Source organism: Leishmania major, chromosome 30, assembly GCF_000002725.2.
Source record: "Leishmania major strain Friedlin complete genome, chromosome 30".
Taxonomy (NCBI): Eukaryota; Euglenozoa; class Kinetoplastea; order Trypanosomatida; family Trypanosomatidae; genus Leishmania; species Leishmania major.
Window position 1 is genome coordinate 54,078 of NC_007271.2, and position 18,423 is coordinate 72,500.

An 18,423-nucleotide genomic window follows, 5' to 3' on the forward strand; every position below is an offset into this window, starting at 1 on the left:
TGGGAGCAGGATGAAAAGATGCTGTCTTGTCGTGCTGGGTGCGCCCCAGCGTGCGGATGGACAGCGGTGGAGGCAAACGAGAAAGAGGGATGGGAGGTGAGTGCGGCACGGTGATGCGGGCAAAAGTAGCAGTGGACAAGCGACACCGGGGATGTGGCGCAGTGCGCGTGACGGCCCACAGGCGCCGAAGGGGCGGCAGTGAAGCGGCTTACGCGGTGAGAAGCGACCCCCTACCTCCCGCAGAAACGGTTCCGAGCACTCAAGCAGTGCTCCTAACCGTGCGCGCTTGACGTGCACGTACACGTTCGTTTACACACATGCAGTTGCATCTACGCGCAAGCAAGCAGAAGTTCATTTTCTGGGAAGTCGTGGCTCTCGCCTTAACGCTGTCGTGTCTGGCTGCTGCTGAGGCCGTACTGGCGCGTAGGAAAGGGAAGAGGGAGGCCGGCGCTGCCGCTCAGCCCTCGCGCGCACGAGGCCGAAACGCTGGCAGCACACCGCAGATGAATGGCGCCCCACCGTTACGAGAGTGGAAGCACAGTCCGCTTTTGAAACATGCACTGAACCCCGCCTCGTCAACCGGCGTTCAATAGCCCTCTCTTGCGCTATCGATACCGGCCACGTAGAGAGTGAGCCAGAGCAGCTGCCGCAACACCACTAAAATAGATGAAAGAAGGTCTCTTACGCCCGTGCGGGCGCGCTGTCAAGGCACGCAGCGACCGGCAGCACTCAAACCCTGTCGACGCGCAGCGTCGCCGCCCGTACTGGCGTGGCTAATCGCCCCCCCCCATCCTGGCTGATAGACGATGTGTGCAATGGAGGACAAACGAGGAGCTCTCTGCACCTGCGCTCGCACGTGGTTCACAGGTCCCGCCAGCTCGCGCGAGTGCATGAGCATAAGAATGCACACCGGCATCGGCCGGTCATGTTGCTGTCACGCCCACCCCCGCGCTATCGGCCGCAGCGGTGCCCGTCTTCTTTGCTGACGACACCCGCTGCACAATGTCGATGAGCGCCTGCCGGTCCACCGCGGCGGGGTACGTGTTGTCGGTCACGACGCTGTGTCCGCCTGCCCAGTACCTTTCCGCTTCCTTGCGGCACTTTCCGCGTGTCTGCGTCGCGCCACGGTGGACATGACGGTGCCCGTCACGGTTGCAGATGGCAGAGGTAGAAGATGGACTTGCCACTGTCCGGGTACCTCGCAAAGAAGGTCATCCCCTGCACGTTGGGGCAGGCAAAGAAAGGCGGCGTGGCAGGCAGACCGACGACGGTCTCCACCGTCGTCGTGGTGACGCGCGCTGACAGGCCAGCATACTGCCACGGGAGCTGCTGTAACTCGACGGGGCTCACGTCGCTCCATGAGAACTCCTCCGCTATGCAAGCGATGTGCGCGTCAGACGCAGCAGCGTATCACTCAAACGCATGGATGATGGCGGTGACGACGGCGGCCATGGCGAGAGCGGTCCGCCGCGGCGGCACAAGTCATCCGCCTGGAAAAGGGCCCCTGCCGGGGTGAGAAAAAACTGCTCCGGTTTCAAGAAAGGAAGTTGCGCGTTGAACGCGAGCTGCCGGTCCGAGCAGCTAAAGTCCTTCGCGCGGCCTGCCAGCGTGAGTGTAGAGCGACCCGCCGCGCCGCCAACGTAGAAGGAGCACGCGATGCAGTCGACCGTGACGGATGCTGTGGCATCAGCACGGGCAGCCCGCACACACTCCTGAACGCGCTCCTCCAGCAGCGCCTACATCCGCAGAATAGGCTTCCGCCAAACGTCCCCGCGCGTCGCCACACACGCGCAGAGCGGTGCGCAGGATGCACTGCTCAGCTGCACAATTTTGCCCATCACAGCTTCCGTCTTCGCCGCTCTCCAGATTGGCCCCTTGCCGATGCCCATCTGGTTGCTGAACAGCACAACGAGAAAACCCTGCACGTGGACGTGCTGTAGGTGGCCGCGCACGCTGGGGTGCACCCACTGCCAGTCGTCCGCGTCATCTTTGGCAAAGACACTGCCAGACGCTGGCTTGAAGAGCGTGTCGTCCATGTCGATGGCTGCCACCTTCACAACATGGGTGTGGCTTGCGTCTTTTGGCGCGTGCAGAAGCGACTGGACGACGGCGGTCGTGGGCGGCAACAGCAGCACCGAGCCGCCCTCAGTCTTCTCCCACTCCTCCCTGCGCCAAACCAGTGTGGCGCCATCGGCTGCGGCAGTGACGGTGGATGATAGAGACGACGGGCTGCGTTGGCGCTTGCGGCTGCCGGCCATGCCGCTGCTGTGTCGGCGATGACGCCACTGAAGTGCTTCAGGCGGCAAGCAGAGAGTAATGGACAGAAAAGGCGAAACCGAATTCCGGCGGAGTGGAGAGAGGCCGTGCCGCTGCGCCTCATGAGCCGTCTCCAAGGGGAGAAGGCCGCAGCATTGAGGCTGCGGCTGTGCGAAAGGGGTGAAGGGTGGGTGGAGGGGGGTGCAATGTGCGCATGCGCCCTCAGCGGCATGACGGTGTGGCGCGTTGACACCCGCCTCATTTTCGCATGTCTGTGTGGGACTCCGCTTCTTCTCTTTCTCATCCTTTCAACGTGCTCATCGGCGCAGCGAATCCGGTGAGCCGTAGAGCGGTGCGCTGTGACACGGCAGGATACAAGAGAAAGAGAGAGCACAGCGGAGACATCGGTGTGGTTTCGTGAACGGCACCTCCCCTCCACCCCGAGCCCCACCACTTCCTCCCCCTTTCAGCAGTACACCCGAGGTTTCGCGCGCCAGGCATCGCCTGCGCACATCTGCATGGCCCTCCCCTTTTCGAGAGCGCCAAGCGTCACGGGGAACACTTCGTTTATGTGTAACGCTTTGCTAGGCTGGTTATCCTTGTTAGGGCAGTGGCACAGACGACCCTTGTGTGTGTGTGTGTGTGTGTGTGCGTGTGTGTGTCTGAGTGGGTAGGTGGGTGGGTGTGCCATCGTATCTGTGGACTGTGCGGTTAGGTAGATAAAGCGGTCACTGACCAAGTGCGCGACAGCCCGTTCGCCGCCGTGGCGGCCACAGCTGGCGTCCGGCGTGCCACGAGCGCTACTGGGACGCGGTACCAGGTGCAGCGGCGCACTCCTTGTTCACTGTCCAGCGCGGACTCGGCCCTTCGCCTACAAATTCTTCCGCAGCTCGTCTTGCAGCAGCATGAGTCGCTTGGTGATGCCAAAAGTTGCCTTGAAAACCTTCTTCAAGTCCTCCTCCGACATGGCCAGGAACACCTGCACGTCGATCGTCTCGCGCTGCACTGTGCGAATGAGCCCTTGCAGCCCCTTCCGGTTGAAGACCGCCACTAGCAATTCCACGCCATGTGTGCCCTGCAGCGCCTCCGGTGCAGCAGACTCTCCGGCTGCGGTCGCTCCGGCTGCGGGTACACTATCATGCGCGGCGAAGCTGTCCGCAGCAGACGAAGATGCGCCGTCGGCCTCCCCCGTCTCCGTCGAAGGAGGTAGCACCATGGCAGCGTGTGCGAGGCATGTGGAGAGGCGCCCCCACTCCCCGTCTGTCCTTGCCCAGCAAAGGAACGCCTCCTGCACCTCGGAGCTCGTCGGCTCGCTTGCCTTCTGCGTGCACACCACCTCGTGCACAATGCGCTTCAGCAGTGCGGTGGACCAGCGGTGTACATCACGACTCGTGTCGGTGGTGAGGCGCCGCGCGAGCCGGCTGCGCAGACGCTCGAGAGCATCGCTGCTGCTCTCCAGCCCTGCGATACAGTCCTCCACGTTGCCGCAGAGCTCACCGTAGGAGCCTGCAAGGACGCGCTCCAGCTCTGGCGTACGACGCAGTGCCTCAACCACATCCTCGCAGCTCTCCAGCACCCGCCATGTGTCGAGCAGCGGGCTTGGCCGGCTGAGCGGGCGCTGCGTGGCAAGGGGAGGAGGCATGGGCAGAAAAAGCTCGCGCGAGGCTTCCGTGAGTACGGTGGGGAGCCACGGCAAGCGGTGCAGCGTGTGGCCCACGAAAAGTGCGTTGAAGACGTCATCATAGTAAAAGAGCGCCTCGTTGGTGAAGTGCGCTGGGTGGTGCGTCTGGCTGTGTTCCCTGCGCCGCTGCTGCTGTCCCTTACTCTTGACAGCCACAACACGCAGCGCCCGCGCTGCGACCGGCGCGGACGACTCCGCTTCGCTCTTTGCCACGTCGACGGCCACCGTGTCCCCGTCCGCCATGGACGACACGCGATCCGCCGGAAGCGCTGCAAAGCGCAGCAGCTCCGGCGGTGCGTCGGGCTCGTTCTCCAGCACTGCGCGCTGCACACCATCGTGAAACGTGGCGTTGGTGAGCAGCGCGTGCCCAAAGCCGTTGCACACCAGTCGCGCCTGCGGGATGTGTTCGAGAAGCTGCTTGATGAGTGAGCTCTGGAGGGGAGAGACGCCACCGGGGAGGAGGATGTGGTGGACGCGGCTCAGCGTTGCGGCGTACGTGTCGCAGAAGCGGTGTATGGCGTCGATGCTCTGCACCTGCGGCAGTCCAACGAGCACCTGTGACTGCGCCGCTGAATCCTTGAACTCGACATCGGATATGCTCGTGGACGTTAAGAGATAGATGGATTGCGTGTGAGGCGGGGCGTTCGGCGACGCCTCGCGAGACACGTCAAGCACTGTCGTCATGTGCCGCCCGCAACCGTGAAGCGGAATGCCTTGATCATGAGAACATGTCACGTAGAGCCGTGGCGGCGCGTGACGCAGGTACCGCGAAGAGCGGAAGACGGAGGTCACGGATTCGACGAGAGAGCTTGAGCTGCTCGTGGTGTGCGGAGCTGCACTGCGAGCAGCGGTGACTCGACATGCCAGCGACACCCGTAGCATGTGCACACCGAAAGCAAGCGCGCGAAGTGGTGTGGAGAGAGTCCTGGAGAAGCTGGATGCCGACGTGTCCGCGCGGGTGTCGCTCAGGGTGTGCGTGTGGAGGGTGCGAGGTGTGCCTGCTCACGCGCCCCAATGCAGAAGACAGACCGAAAGAGAGGGAGAAGGAGAAAGAAGTGTTGAAGGGGTACCGACGGCGCTCTTGTCGCAGTTCGCCTCCCTTGCGTGCACACTGCAGGCGCCCCTAAAAGCCGCTGGTCATGTGATGCCGACAGACGCGCTCAGAGGCACATGAGAGGCTATCAATGAAGGTGGTGTGGTGCACGCCCGTGAAGTCAAGAACGCGCGCACAGCTCTGCAAACTCCACCCTTGCCGACGTGCGAGGCGGCAGCGCCCGCTCTGTTTTTTTTTTTGTTTCTAACCTCGTCTTGTGGTGTTGGTGATGTCGATCAAAGCTCCCTTATGGGATTGGAGGAGAGGGAACAGGGCAAAGAAGAAACAGCGACTGTTGTGAAGGAAAAGGCGAGAGGGAGCGAGGGGAGGCAGCTGCGAGATGTGCGCGGTGGGCGTGGTCCACTTCTAACAGCCCTACATCGTCACAGAGCCCACCCCACAATGCGTCTCGCTGAAGAGAGGCGCGCACACGCCGCAGCGCTCATCCTCGGCAATCACTTCCCTTGTGCTTCCTCCTCTTCTTCAGCATGTAACGATACGCGTGCACGGCGTCGCAGGGGGGAGGGGGGAGGGAGGGAGGGCGACGCCACCACTGACGAGGGTCTGTGGGATTACTGACTACTTACGCCACGGCTCCTTCTGCGACTTGGCGTAGAAGCCCCCCATGGCGCCAATGAAGATGCCGACAACGGCGCCAAAGGTTGTGCCGTTTAAGCTGCCGCCGTCCACGACGCACAAGGCGCCACTCGCTGCTGCGGTCGCCAGCGTTGCCAAGGCAACGGAAGGGCTGATAGGGGTGACCAGAAGATGGAAGAGCCCGGTCGTCGTGGAGCATGTTAAGAACGAGGAGCACGAGCCGATCAGCACCTTATCCGTGAAGCGGCGGCTAGGGGTGAGGAGGACTGGATGCCTCAGCGCACCACTTCTGCTACACACGGGCAACAAGCGGGGCAGCGCGCGGGAGGGATAGCGAAGCATCGTAGACCTGTTGTTATAATGGTGATTGCAACACAGCAGTACCGGTGAAGGCTATGGTGCGTGCGTGTGCGTGTGTCTGTAAAGGTGGTGGTAAGAGAGGGGTGCGGCGTAGATGGGTGAGCTAACCTGTTCAAGAGAGCGAGGTGGATAAGCAGCTAGCGATGGCAGGAGGTGCACGCAGAAGAGCAGATAAAGATGCGCGTGGTGAATGAGGAGGGACACGCCATAAAACACAATGGATGAGAAAAGAGGCGGTGGGGGCGGGGTACAGCACAGCTCTACCGCCCCCCTCCCACACACACACACACCACCTCTCCTATCCCTCTTAGCCTTGCCCTACACAGACACCTCCAGCAGCTCGCGCACGTGTCCGTAAGTACCTGTGAAGGCACAGCAGAGGGGACAACAAAACAAAGCTGACAATGGGCACCGAGGAAGAGAGGCGAGAAGCTCGGCTGCTCCACGTTGATGATGTCTGTTCCTTTATATCGCTCGACACGATGGGGTCGCATTACGGGGTGATGGTCGCACCATCCATCCTTCTCTCTGTGAGGATGTGTGGCCTTCACTCATATCCAATCTGCTCAACATGCGCCTCTCTCTCTCTCTCGCTCTCTCCTCGACCCTTCCGCAGAGGCCTGTTACAGCAGCGTAGAGGTGTGACGCACGCACGCACGCATGCATGTGTGTGTGTGTGTGGGAGGGAGGGAGGATACAGAAATTGGTGAGTGCGAATGCAGCTCTACAGCGGCACAGACACCAAACACACACACACACACACGGGCACGCAGGCGCTTAGATGAAGTGAATGCCGTGCTTGATGAAGTGGGCAAGCATCGTCATCAATGCCACCTCGTCCAGCATGCGACTCCGCTGTTCGAACATGGGGTCCGCAATCACCGCGGCCAGCAACACGCGGAACTGCTCGAGCGACATGGAAGAACTCGCATCCGCGTTTCTACTGGACGTCAAGGGCTTTGCACCGGACGTGGCGGTTCCAACGGGCTGACCGCCCTCCATCTTTCGGTAGCTCACGTACTTGTCGTACAGAGCCTGCGCGGCCGCCTTGGTGCGAAATATCGACGAGGACTTCTTGTTCTTACGGCTAAAGAGCATCTTCACGAGCCCGTCCCACTCCTCGAAGTCCACATCAGGTGGTGGGTACTTGGGGTCGAGCCGAATGACGCTCGACTCGACCTTCGGCGGAGGGTTGAAGCTGTTCTTGCTAATCTTCATGAGGTGGCTGCAGCGGGCGAGCAGCTGCGAGTTCACAGAAAGTCGACAGTAGGCCTCCGACCCGGGCTGTGCGCAGACGCGCAGGGCGAACTCGCGCTGGAACATGAGCACGGCACATTTAAACGTCGGTGTCTTGAGCAGCTTGAACACCAGCGCCGACGAAATGGCATACGGCACGTTGGCCACACACTTGTCGAAGCGCGGGAAGTCCTGCTCAAGGCAGTTGCCGCGGATAATCTGTAGCTTCGACGCCAACGGCGTGTTCTGGAAGCGCTTGTTCAGCTCCGCCACCATGCGCGGGTCGATCTCGAAGGCAATCACCTTCTTCGCCGTCTGCAGCAGCTTCTCTGTCAAGTTGCCCGTGCCGGGGCCGATCTCGATGACGATGTCTGTGGGCTTGATGGCGGCCTTTTCGACGATGGCGGCGATGACAAGCGGGTTCTTGAGAATGTGCTGGCCGAAGCCTTTGTTGAAGACGATACCGGACTGGCTGCCGCCAGTCTTGACACCAAAGCTCGCCCTCTTCTCCTTGAGACCCCCAGCCGCTGTGCCGCGCCTGTGCCCTTGTGGGGTTGACTTGCCTAATGTGATGGCCTTCGTGCCGAACTTGATCTTGCGGGATGCAGCGTGGATGGGCTCGGCGCTAATAATGCCCATCGGCACCGCCCGTGGCTCCTTCGGCATCGCTGCGTTGCTAGCGAAGAGTAGTAGTAGTAGTAGTAGTAGAGAGAGAGAGAGCAACGAATAAAGTAGCGAGAACACCGGCGACGCGAGTGATCACGGCGGCACTGCAGCTTGGCAGCGACACTGTGATGTTCACGTGAGAAACAGAGCAGACAAGCCGCAGCAGAGGGCACAGTGAGAGAGAGAGAGAGATGAACAAACGGGAGACGATGCGGAACGAGGCAGGGCAGCCGCACAACACGAGGAAGATGTGCACAGGGGGAGGGAGGGGGTGAAGAGGAACCACGAACACGGCTGACACCGATGCGAGAGAGGGCATGCAAGCACGCTAGCCTGAAACGCCACCGCTGAGCATGGGCACACGTGCAAACATGGATGAGGCGCACATGCATTCCTCTCACCATTTCGAATGCTGCTGCAGCTTGACTCGATGCTGAAATTCCCACTCTACCCAACGGGGCAGGAAAGGAAGAGATGATGACGACTGAAGGGGAAGCGTGAGGAGGTAGGGTCGGGGACCCGGATACGATGACGAATCACACACGCCCCCCTGCACATCTGCGCACAAGCATACACAGAGATTCAAGCGCCGCCACAAAAAGAAAGAGAACGCGCTGGACATTGCTGTGCGATGGGTGCCGCCACGTTACTGCACCACCCACGCAACGCCCTGACGCGCGGTGTACGCGTTCCGCTTCAAGTTCGGTTGCGCTTCCACTCGCATCCACGTCTGCTTGCTAGTACCAGATGGCATGGATCTGCGAGCCACGACGGCTGGTGGCGGCGGCTGTGGCACTGGCAAATGCGCTGCCGAGCCGCCGGGTGGCACTGGTGCGCGAGGGAGGGGAGACAACGCCAGGTGACTGTCGTTGCACGTCGAAGAGACTCCCGTCTTGTCAGTCGCCTGTCTTATCGAGGTTTCCTCCCTCCCCGCGTTGTCAGCCTCAGCAGTGTGCTTGGCTCCCTGCAGCTCACTGCTGCCGGTGTGTGGCAGCGCTAACGCAGACGCCTCCGCCTGACGAAGCGCTGCTGCCCATAGCTCGTCAAGGTACCGGTACGTGCTAACGTCTACGCCCCTGCCGAATCCGCGGGGGGCATCGAGGCACTCCGCTTCGATCGGCACTGCTGCGGTGGCGGGGGCACCAGCAGCGGCCTTAACTGTAAAGGACTGCTGACGGCGCATCGGCCGCTTTGTTTTGGGTTCTGCTTCTACTTTGCTGTGCCGCCAAGTGAATCGGTGCGCGTGTGTGCACGAGAGTGTCTGTGTGGCGAGCGCGGTATGGTGTGCTGAGAGGTGGGTGGAGATGCAGGAAGACGACCACGTGGACGTCCCCCTCTGCACTCAAGGGTGCCGTGGCGCACTAACACCGCAAGCGCTGCAAACAAGCAAGCACGCACGCCAAAAGAAAAGGAAAGACGGCAGCAAGACGCGTTGGCATCATTATGCAGAGAGTCGCACGCCAGCGCGCGCACCGGCGAGCTTCGGCGCAGGGGCATGGCGGTGCACCCATGAGGTTCTCACCCCGCCCTCCGTACAAGAGACAGGAGCGGCAGCAGTGGTGGTCCACTTAGCGGTACATCCTCATGGGCGCACTTCACATCAAGCCAATAGACCCGGTGTCCGCCCTCCCACGTGTAGAATCACCATCACGAGTAGCATTACACCGGCACGAGCCGCGCCATGCTCTGCGCTACGTGTGTGCACGGGTACCCACGCGTCGCGCACCCCCTTTCCCTCTCTGTCGTCTGCATCTCATGCGTGCAGTACGTACCTTTCGCGAGCCATGCTGGGCACACGGAGAGCAAGATCCAAGTGAGAGAGAGAGAGAGAGCACGAGGCGGCGCACATGAGCACGCGCGTGCGCATCGCCTCATGTGGAAATGCCCGCGCTGTATTGAGGAGGAGAGGCGCCCACGTGCACCCGCTCATCGCCCTGTCCCTTGGTAGGCGTGGTGAGGAAGGGACGGTGACGCACGTGGTGCCCCCACACACAAGCGCATGCGCAGCGAGAGCGGTAGAAGCCCACACAGGGCAAGCACCAGTGGGCTGAAGCAGCCACCGGCCCTCACTATTATCAACTCCATCCGCATCACCCGTTAGCCACCCCTCTGTCTGTTGGCCTGCCTCCCTCCACCTCCTCCGTGTGCCTTCGATGTAGGAGCCCAAAAGTGAATGGCGAGGGGTGACGATGAGGGGATCGCGCTACCACTGCCACCCCGCTCGCCTGTCCCATCTCAGGTGCACCTACGCCACGCACACACAGCGGCACGCAGAGAGAAGCAGTAACGCAGCCGTGCGTAGATCAGCAGTCCTCCCAGGAAGAGTCCGGTTGCGTAATCAGCAGCAGCGTCGTGGCCATGATGAGTTGTATTGCCTCCGTGGTGCAAACTGCATGGTGCGCCGCGCTGGGTCGGGCTCCTCGCTGAGGTCATGCTCGGATGCGCCTCGCTGTCCCTACTTTTCCAGCTCGTGTGGTGCTACACCGTGTGCTGTGGAGCCTTCGATGCAGCCATAGTACACCTTGCCAGCCCCATCGCCGGGCTCGCTCGCCATTGACGGTGATGTGCGTGTTAATGTGTCGGACGTGGACTTGGACACCGCGGTGCTGGTGGTGATGTGAGGCACGTGCGCCAGGTCTGCGCACACGGCTGTCGGTGGGGCATGGCATGGTTGGAGGTGCGCCCCGTACGTATTGTCCCAGTCGCTGCTGGGAGACGTCGCATCCACGTCCTCCATGTCGGCACTCCTCGACGCCTGGAAGTCACCGGTCTCCATCTCGCCCTCCACGGCGATTAGCAGCGGCGGCACAACGGGCGAGCGTCTTCCTGCGTTGGTGCCATTCGCCGTTGCGACTGATGTGGAGTAGGCAGGTGACATCTTCGGTGTCGTATGCGGCGAGGAGCGGTGAGTCGCCATGTCTGTGGTGCGCAGCGTCTCGCAGGCGGCGCAGCGCGCGGCGGACGGGGCGTTGAGGTAGGCGCAAACGCGGCATGGCCACACCTCGGGTGCCGAGCTCAACTGCAGCGGCTTTACTGGCCGGCCAGCAGAGGAGCTTGTAAAGCCGGCGCACTCCTTGGGGCTGATGGGAATTATGTCGCTCTTCTCCACGTCGCGGAAGCGCACGCGTCGATTCTGCACGTTGAGGCACCGCATCAAACTCTTGTGTGTCCGATGCTCGAAGGAGGAAACCAGCGCCGACAGCCGAAGCAAATCGCGATCATCCACGAAGAGACGCGAGTACTCGAGCAGCGTCAGGCGGGCGAGCCGCTGTGCTTTTTGGTGCGCCTCACCTTCGCCGCGCTTCATGGCTAAGTGAATAATGCGGTCTTGTATGTTGCAGTCCCTCGCCAGGGCTAAGTGGAAGGCGTAATTGCATAGCGAAACCAGCTGCTCCAGCAGCAGCAGGCCTCCGTGGGCCCTCTCTGGCTGATTGTATTCAAGATAGAGTCGAATGGTTGACAGGATCAGTTCTGGGTGCCCGTCCGCGATAGTCACGCACTCGGAGAGAAGCTTCGGAAACTCCGGCTGCTCTCTCTTGAGCACGCATTCGGCCACAACGCGGCTGGCCCTGTACTTCAACTTCACATCGGCTACCACCGTGCGCAGGTAGTTCATTCTGCACCACTCCTAGTCTCGTCAGACAGTTTCTCTTCACGTGTGTGTGCGTGTGTGTCTCCCCGGACGTCTGCTAGCAGTTCCTTGCCTCACGGCACTCGTCGGCGCGATGTCTTTCAACAAAGCAGCAGCGCCCTCGAGTGCGCGCACAAGCAAGGAACGTTCGGTAAGCTTGGAATGACAAGAAAGGAGGGGAAGCACAGCCGCACGCACGCACGCACGCCACAAAACAAAACAGCAACGGGCAACGTGTTTGGGCACAGAGGTGTCCTATCGATGATGCATTCACAAGCGCACGCCGGTAAGAGGAAAGGCCGTCGAACGATGAGCACAAGCCAGCAGATGTGTTGGTGCCGTGTAGACGCTCGAGGAGGTAAGGAAGAGAAGCACGCGCTCCGGTTGGGGCGGCGGATGGACCCGAGAGCGCTTCACAGAAGCGACGGAAAAGAAAAACGAGCGTTTGAAAAGCAGCCCAAAGAGCGGAGTTGGTGCTGTGAGGCTGCAGACACTGCAGGGGAGGGGTGGGGGCAACGGAAAGTGGCCGCTTTAATGCGTCCTACACGTCTGCCTGTATACATATATATATATATATAATGTGTGTGTGTGTGTCCGTGTGTGTCCGTGAGTGCACCGACCTTCTCGCTCCCCCCGAGGAGGAAAGGGCGAGGCAGCACAAGTGCTCGATAGCGCGCTGATTAAGAAAACAAGAAGGGCATCAAACGCGGCGCAGAGAAACGAAGTGGATGAGGGGAAGAGCAACGCACACGAAGGGGGCGAGGGACGGCCTTCGACAGACTGTGCGCGTGCCTCTCTGCCACACACCAAAGTCCGTCCCGCGGCGAGAAGCAGCGACGGTTGAGGCACCAACAAGCGGCGCCGCCTCTGCTTCCGTCCGTTCCACGTCGGCTTAGGAGGAAGGTTATGCAACAACGGGGCAATTTGTTTCTTATTCGAGGGAGGATGCACGCAGAAAGAGAGGTGTGGGTGGGGGAGAGGGGGGGGAGGGCTATGCTGCAAACACTTCTCGCTCTTGAGCAAGCGCCGCCGTTACGCTCCCAAGATTTCGCTAGAACAGCTGGGAAGAGGGGATCCTGGCAAGTAGCAAGCACTCTTGTTGCTGTAAACCGGACGAAACGCTGTAGGGTGTCTCGTAGAGAAAGAGGAGAGGTAGGGGACAGTCCCCAGCAGTGCTACCTGGCCCGTAGGTACGAGTGACGTGGGCAAGCGCAACGAAGGGAGAGTGTTGGCGTGAGTCGATTGCAGAGGTGGGCCGACGGGGGCGCGAGACAGAGAGCCGCCAAGAAACAGTTTCAGAAAGGGATGGTAGTCGTGGACGGCGTAGATAGAAAGGTGCAAGGGAGAGTCGTGGTGGCAGGTGTGCGGGAAGAAGCCGCGTGCGCCATGGGATGGAAAATGGCGGACACATATAACAGTGCGCCAGAGGAGACCGTCCCGCCCATTTTCCTTCTCCAAAGCAGAGGGCAGCGCAGGCGTCGCAGCAGGAGGACTACGGCCGCACGCGCGCACTCTTCCTCATCCGCACGCTCTGAAGGGCGCTGCGTTGAAGGTGTCGCATCGAGGGCATGACGTAGAACGTTAGATGTGCACTTTTTTCTTTGGGTCAACGAACTCGGTCGTATCATGGCACACATGTAAGTGAGGGAGGAAGGGAGCTGGGGGTATGTGATTGCCCGAAGCAGACGGTGCGAAGGCATCGCCGCTGGCTTGCAACGCCCCTTCCTCGCCCCCGCCCCTGCCTCCGGGCAATAGTGCAGAAGTAGAGGGGTTATTGCACCAAGCAGATCCTCCCCGAGCCCCTCCACCTTGCTTCATGATCGAGGCGGTGCAGGGTTGCATGACGGCACGCACACACACACACACACGCATACAACCTACTAGAAAACCGTAGGAACAACAACTACATCGACTGCGCCTCACGGGGCTTTGCGCGCAAATTCGTACGGCGGCGGGTGCGTCACGTAGGCGGGGGCCGCGACGGAGGTGAGGGACTGCGTGTGGGTCGGTTTCGCTGTCGCCTCGGGGTGCAGGTATTCGGTGTAGTGTCGAGTGCTCATGTCGTACGCGGTTATCAGCAACGCCATCGGCACCGCGCTCAGAATCGGCTTACCCCGGAAGAAGCCGTCGTACAGCTTCGTGATGCCGTGGCGCCGGCGCAAATCGAGGAAGAGCGAGCGATAATTTTGTGGTCGCCCGCGAGTGGTGGAGTTGATGATGTGCAGCTGTTGTCGCAAAGACTGCACCGGATACTGGGCCGCCATGCCGAGGAACGTGGCGAGATGACAGTAAAGAAACAGCACCATGGAATGGCGGTACACACCGTCGTAGCGCAGCCAGTTGTAGAGGCCGAACTGAAGAGCGAACTGCAGCGAGCGACCCAGCAGCGCGACGGTAAAACCGCGATACACACCGAGTAGCACCTGTGGCCGTTCTCGCAGCGCCGTCATGAGGACGTCCGCGGCGCCGCTAAACTGGCGTGGGCCCGTTGTGACCTCTGCTGTTGCACGCAACACGTCGTAAGGATGGACCACGGTAGCGTACAGCACACCCGTCATGGCGCCAGCGGCAAAGCCGCGGCGGCGGTTGCCCCACGGCGCCGTGACCGGCGCCGTCTCCAACTCGTGTCGCAGCACGGCAAAGGTGGAGAGCAGAAAGCCGTAGTGCCCCGCCAGCCATACGAAGGAGCGGCCCTGCCACCACCGCGTGTGGAACACCACCCGAAAGAACTGGGCTCGCTTATCGGACATATAAATGCGGCTTGACTCGCCGGGGACGTCGCTAAGAAAGTAAAAGCGATCCAACTTCTCAATCGGCACCGTCACGAACGCGCAAGCCGTGGAGCAGCCCACGATGACGGCGCCGTGCTGGTGCATCGTGAGTTGCGTATCCGTGTACCCTTGCCGGTGGGCGATGGGCTGCTGGTACGGGGTGTCGGTGCGGTAGCCGAAGGTGGTGCGGTAGCCCCTCGAGCTATCGAAGCTCATTGTGAAAGCAGCTCAACTTTGGTACTGCCGTTGCATCGCTGTACGGGTGTGCGCCCGGTTGTGTGCGCGTCTTCACGCCACCTACGTGCAACTCTGCCCGAGAGGTTAGAGTGCACACATGCACATCAAGGCACACGTCCAGAGAAGCAGAGGGAACCCCGAGAGAGGCGCAGGAGAGGAGGCGAATGAGAGCAGGGAAGCTTCGATGCAGCACAACGTACACGCCCCCAGCGATAACGCTAACGCGCTCCGGGGAGAGAGAAGCCGAATGGACCGAATTCGGTCCACGCACGGCCACACGCACACGTGCGAGCGCACACATGCAGGCCGAATTTGTATGGCAGACACGCACGCACGTGATCTGGGAGCGACAGGAGAGAACGCATAACAAGGCGGAAGAGAGCCCAGCGCCACCAAGTGCGCGTAAGCGCCAGCCGCGGCTCTATGCGCGTGGGTGATCACTGCCGCATGCGCCTCGATCGTCATTTTTTCCCATGCCATTCGAGTCTATAGAGCTGTATGCCGCTCCCGTGACGAGGCTCGCTCAATCTTCAAAGAACTTGGGAGACAACATACTGTGGCATAGGGGAGCGCCGTGGCCTCCACGAGCGAGCACAAGGCCCGGCACTGCAAACACGCACACACACACACACACACACACCTACATCAAGAAGAAGGCTCCCATCCCATGACAGCAGAAGAAGCGCTGCGTCTACTCTATAAGCACGTATGCGAAATCTTGTCGGGCGGCATGGGAGAGATGAGGAGAAAGAGAGCAGGCGTCGCGGCAGGGCACCACCTCCACACACACGCACACGCACACCTTCTCTCGCTCTCCTCGTGCATGCAGCAGAGAGGGAGGAGGCCCAAGTGCCGGGTGGGGAGCGAGACGGGAAAAAAAAATCAAAAGCGAGCCGAAGGGGATGGACGCGGCTGCACTGCAGCCGCGCGAAGAAAATGACAACAAGAGGAACAACTCGCAGTACATCAACGCCGTCTCAGCGCATCACAGAAAGTGGCTGAACTTCTCCATGAAGGAACGGCTAATCTCGTCTCCGCGACGGCGAAAGACCTCCTCGAGGTAGCTCACCACGTCCAGCTCCACCTCGGCCGACGGCCGATCCAGGCGCCGCCCAGACGTGACCAAGTACGGGGCGACCACGTAGTGCGACGTCGACGTGGCCGCAGCGCCGTTGGTGGCGCTACGAGAAGCATCGACAGCCGCGGGATCGCTAGGCGCAGGAAGGAGCCCCAGCACCTCCGCCAGCCCTTGCAGCTCCTCCTGCGTCAGCGTGCCCACGAGCGGGGCTGCCAGCTCGGCACGCGCCGTCGGCATCATGTGAGGATCGTCGGCCAAGATTGTGGAGTATGTTGCGTACCATGCGTCCATGGCCAAGGCAACCAGCTCCTCCTGCACCTGTGCAACAGGGTCCAACACGAGCTTATCCTCGCCTCCGGCCACACGCTCGTCATCGAGCTCAGACATGGAACTGTGTTGGTACGGCTGCATGCTGCCGCTGTCGCGACCCGCGAATGGCGCGACGCTTACCGGGGCCGTCCGGCCGCTGCCCACCTCAAGGGCCAGGAACGACGCGTAGAGCGGGTTCTCTCGCTCCACTGGTGCCTTCTGCTCGCCGCGCCACCGCGTCGGACTCACTTGCGGCCCGGCACCGTGCCTCCTACCGCGGAGGCCAAGCGCCTTCGCCTGTCGCTTGTGGGAAGCGTTCAGCGTGAGCGCGAACTCAAAGTCACGCGTCATTTCGAACAGCTCCGCGTCGAGCGCGAGAAGCTGCCGCTGCCGGTGACGGCGTGTTTGCAGCCGCGTCAGCGTGCTGACGCCGTCGTTGAGCACCTCTGTGCGCATGCTCAGGCACACAGGGACGCGCAGCAGTGTCGGGTTCATGGCATCGGGCGCGACACGGATGCAGCTGCTCCACAGCACCCACATGCGGCTCTGATCGTCCGTCTTCACGTACAGGATGAGACGCGAGAGACGCTTTCTCTCTGTGGCGTAGAAGTGGTCTGCGATGCTCTCGCACAGCTGCGTCACCTGCCTCTTGGTCTCGTCGGCGACGAGGGTCTCATCACTGAGGTACGGCGCTCCATCAAAGGTCGCGGCGCGATTGGCCAGCGGCACGGCGTGATCCGTCAGCCGGGAGTGGTTTGTGCGGCGGTAAACGGTCGTGATGTATGGGGTCCAGATCACCTGCAGCTGGAAGTTGCGCCGACTGGACCCCTCGCCTTTGGGGATGACGAACTTCTGCAGCACGCCGTCCGGCTTGCGTTTCTGGTCAAACAGAAAGCAGCGCAGAGCGTCGGCCGTGAAGAACTCCACGTACGTGAGCTGCTGGTTGGCGTACTTGTTCGCCCTCAGCTGCTGCGGCGTGAGCACCTCCTTCCAAGCCTCCTCCACGGCGACGCTCGTGTGGAAGAACTGAGCAACTATGTCGCAGCCCTTTACAGACTCGGAAAGGTGCGAGTACATGGTCTGCGCATCCAGCATCGACCCCGGCCGCTTCATGATCTCGCTGTTCTTACGATCGTAGGCGTACCACGCGCGGGGGAAGTTGTGGTCGAACACGATCGTGTCTGGCAAGAGCACCGCGGACATGGAGTGCTCCCGGCCCTTGACATTCTTGTGCAGGTACTGATAGAGATGGACGCACAGGCCGTCACCCTCCACCGGGTGCTGCTTCACCCAGTCCTTTGTGCAAGTGACACGAATGCCGGACGGAGACTCAAAGCCGTCCTCGCACCGCGGCGCGCCTGGCGGGATCGGCGCCAGCTCTGGCTTCATACTACGGCGGCACACTCTCGGTGTGTCTGCGTGCCTGCGCAAGGGATGGCCCTCGACAGCTAACAGAGGAGTGGGCACTCCAGAGCACATGCGCAGAGAATCAGCACCGTCGTAGATACACAGAGAGCGAAGGAAGGAGAAGGACGAGTAGGAAAGGCAGGCTGTGTGCCGTCATGTGCGTGGGAGGTTTGTCATGCAGGCAAGAGAGGGAGTCGCGGTCGTAGCAGGAGATGTGCCCGCCGCGTTGCTGCAGCTGCCTGCTCTGCTGCGGGCATGAGATTCAGGGGGCGCGAGGGCCGGTCTCGCGCGGTGCCTTGATGGGTTACGCCATGAAGAGGGGGAGGGTGTTCGGCGGCGGTGGTGGGGAGGAGCGATGTCCTCGGGCGCGCTCGTCGAGTGTCGCGCCCGTGAGAGAGCAGAGTGAGGGAGGGGCCAGGCCCACGATGGAGCTTGGTCTCACGCTCACGCCCTCTCAGCGCGGTGCTGCAATTCGGCATCGGCATTATAAACAGAACAGTGGCAGAAACGTAGAGGGAGTCACGCATACAGAGGCATAAAACCCCGACACACACACGCGCGCACAGGGAGAGAGAGAGAAAGAGACATGCCGCGCCACAATATGCACGCGCACGCCCGCAATACAAGGAAACACAGCGAAGAGAAGCGCTGAAAGAAGCGTTCGTATGCGAGAGAGAGAGAGAGCACCAACACGAAAGAAACGTTCAACGAAGCACCGAACAAAATGTGCGCCCTGCCGACGCAGTGCCACACACACACACACACACACACACACAGGCACTCCACCATGCAGCGGCACACCTCGGGGCACAACACAAAATGAACATGTGCGCGGTCAGCGGACACCGTTGCCGCTCCCCGCCTAACGCTCCATGGACTTGCGCACGGCCTCCAGCACTTCGCTGGCAGTGGGGGCATCGTCGTCGCCGTCTTCGTCATCCTCGTCGCCGTCGGTCGCCGCCGCAACCGCAGCAGCAGCAGCCATGTCGAACGTGTTTACGTCTTTTTCGTCGTCCTCCTGGACGGCCTTTGCCATCTTCTCGAGTACAGGTGAACCCATCACGGACACTGGCGGGGTCTGCGGGGTGTCGCGGAACAACG

General features: G+C 61.3%; 7 protein-coding genes and 1 pseudogene across 7 annotated transcripts in view, besides 1 other annotated feature; all 8 read right to left on the bottom strand.

The window, feature by feature from the left end:
- Positions 1-1,002: 1,002 nt before the first annotated feature.
- Positions 1,003-2,258, bottom strand: LMJF_30_0190 (annotated as a pseudogene).
- Positions 1,003-2,258: a sequence feature.
- Positions 2,259-3,127: 869 nt separating this feature from the next.
- LMJF_30_0200 (conserved hypothetical protein) lies at positions 3,128-4,621 on the bottom strand (the record flags this gene model as incomplete). Its single annotated transcript, XM_001684556.1, has 1 exon — positions 3,128-4,621. The coding sequence occupies one exon, from the start codon at positions 4,619-4,621 to the stop codon at positions 3,128-3,130; it is 1,494 nt and encodes a 497-aa protein (XP_001684608.1).
- A 988-nt stretch (positions 4,622-5,609) lies between these two features.
- On the bottom strand, positions 5,610-5,969 carry LMJF_30_0205 (conserved hypothetical protein; the record flags this gene model as incomplete). Its single annotated transcript, XM_001684557.1, has 1 exon — positions 5,610-5,969. The coding sequence occupies one exon, from the start codon at positions 5,967-5,969 to the stop codon at positions 5,610-5,612; it is 360 nt and encodes a 119-aa protein (XP_001684609.1).
- Positions 5,970-6,764: 795 nt separating this feature from the next.
- On the bottom strand, positions 6,765-7,889 carry LMJF_30_0210 (putative ribosomal RNA adenine dimethylase family protein; the record flags this gene model as incomplete). Its single annotated transcript, XM_001684558.1, has 1 exon — positions 6,765-7,889. One exon carries the CDS (start codon positions 7,887-7,889, stop codon positions 6,765-6,767), a length of 1,125 nt encoding a protein of 374 aa, XP_001684610.1.
- Positions 7,890-10,344: 2,455 nt separating this feature from the next.
- LMJF_30_0220 (conserved hypothetical protein) lies at positions 10,345-11,505 on the bottom strand (the record flags this gene model as incomplete). Its single annotated transcript, XM_001684559.1, has 1 exon — positions 10,345-11,505. One exon carries the CDS (start codon positions 11,503-11,505, stop codon positions 10,345-10,347), a length of 1,161 nt encoding a protein of 386 aa, XP_001684611.1.
- Positions 11,506-13,439: 1,934 nt separating this feature from the next.
- Positions 13,440-14,507, bottom strand: LMJF_30_0230 (conserved hypothetical protein; the record flags this gene model as incomplete). Its single annotated transcript, XM_001684560.1, has 1 exon — positions 13,440-14,507. The coding sequence occupies one exon, from the start codon at positions 14,505-14,507 to the stop codon at positions 13,440-13,442; it is 1,068 nt and encodes a 355-aa protein (XP_001684612.1).
- A 1,006-nt stretch (positions 14,508-15,513) lies between these two features.
- LMJF_30_0240 (conserved hypothetical protein) lies at positions 15,514-17,304 on the bottom strand (the record flags this gene model as incomplete). The annotated part of the gene is made up of 1 exon (XM_001684561.1): positions 15,514-17,304. The coding sequence occupies one exon, from the start codon at positions 17,302-17,304 to the stop codon at positions 15,514-15,516; it is 1,791 nt and encodes a 596-aa protein (XP_001684613.1).
- Positions 17,305-18,184: 880 nt separating this feature from the next.
- LMJF_30_0250 (putative ubiquitin hydrolase) overlaps positions 18,185-18,423 on the bottom strand; it is a gene marked incomplete at both ends in the record, with an annotated part of 3,396 nt that continues 3,157 nt past the window's right edge. Inside the window, one exon of the mRNA XM_001684562.1 lies at positions 18,185-18,423. This exon is cut by the window's right edge and continues 3,157 nt beyond it. Within this exon, the coding sequence (XP_001684614.1) occupies positions 18,185-18,423 (239 nt within the window).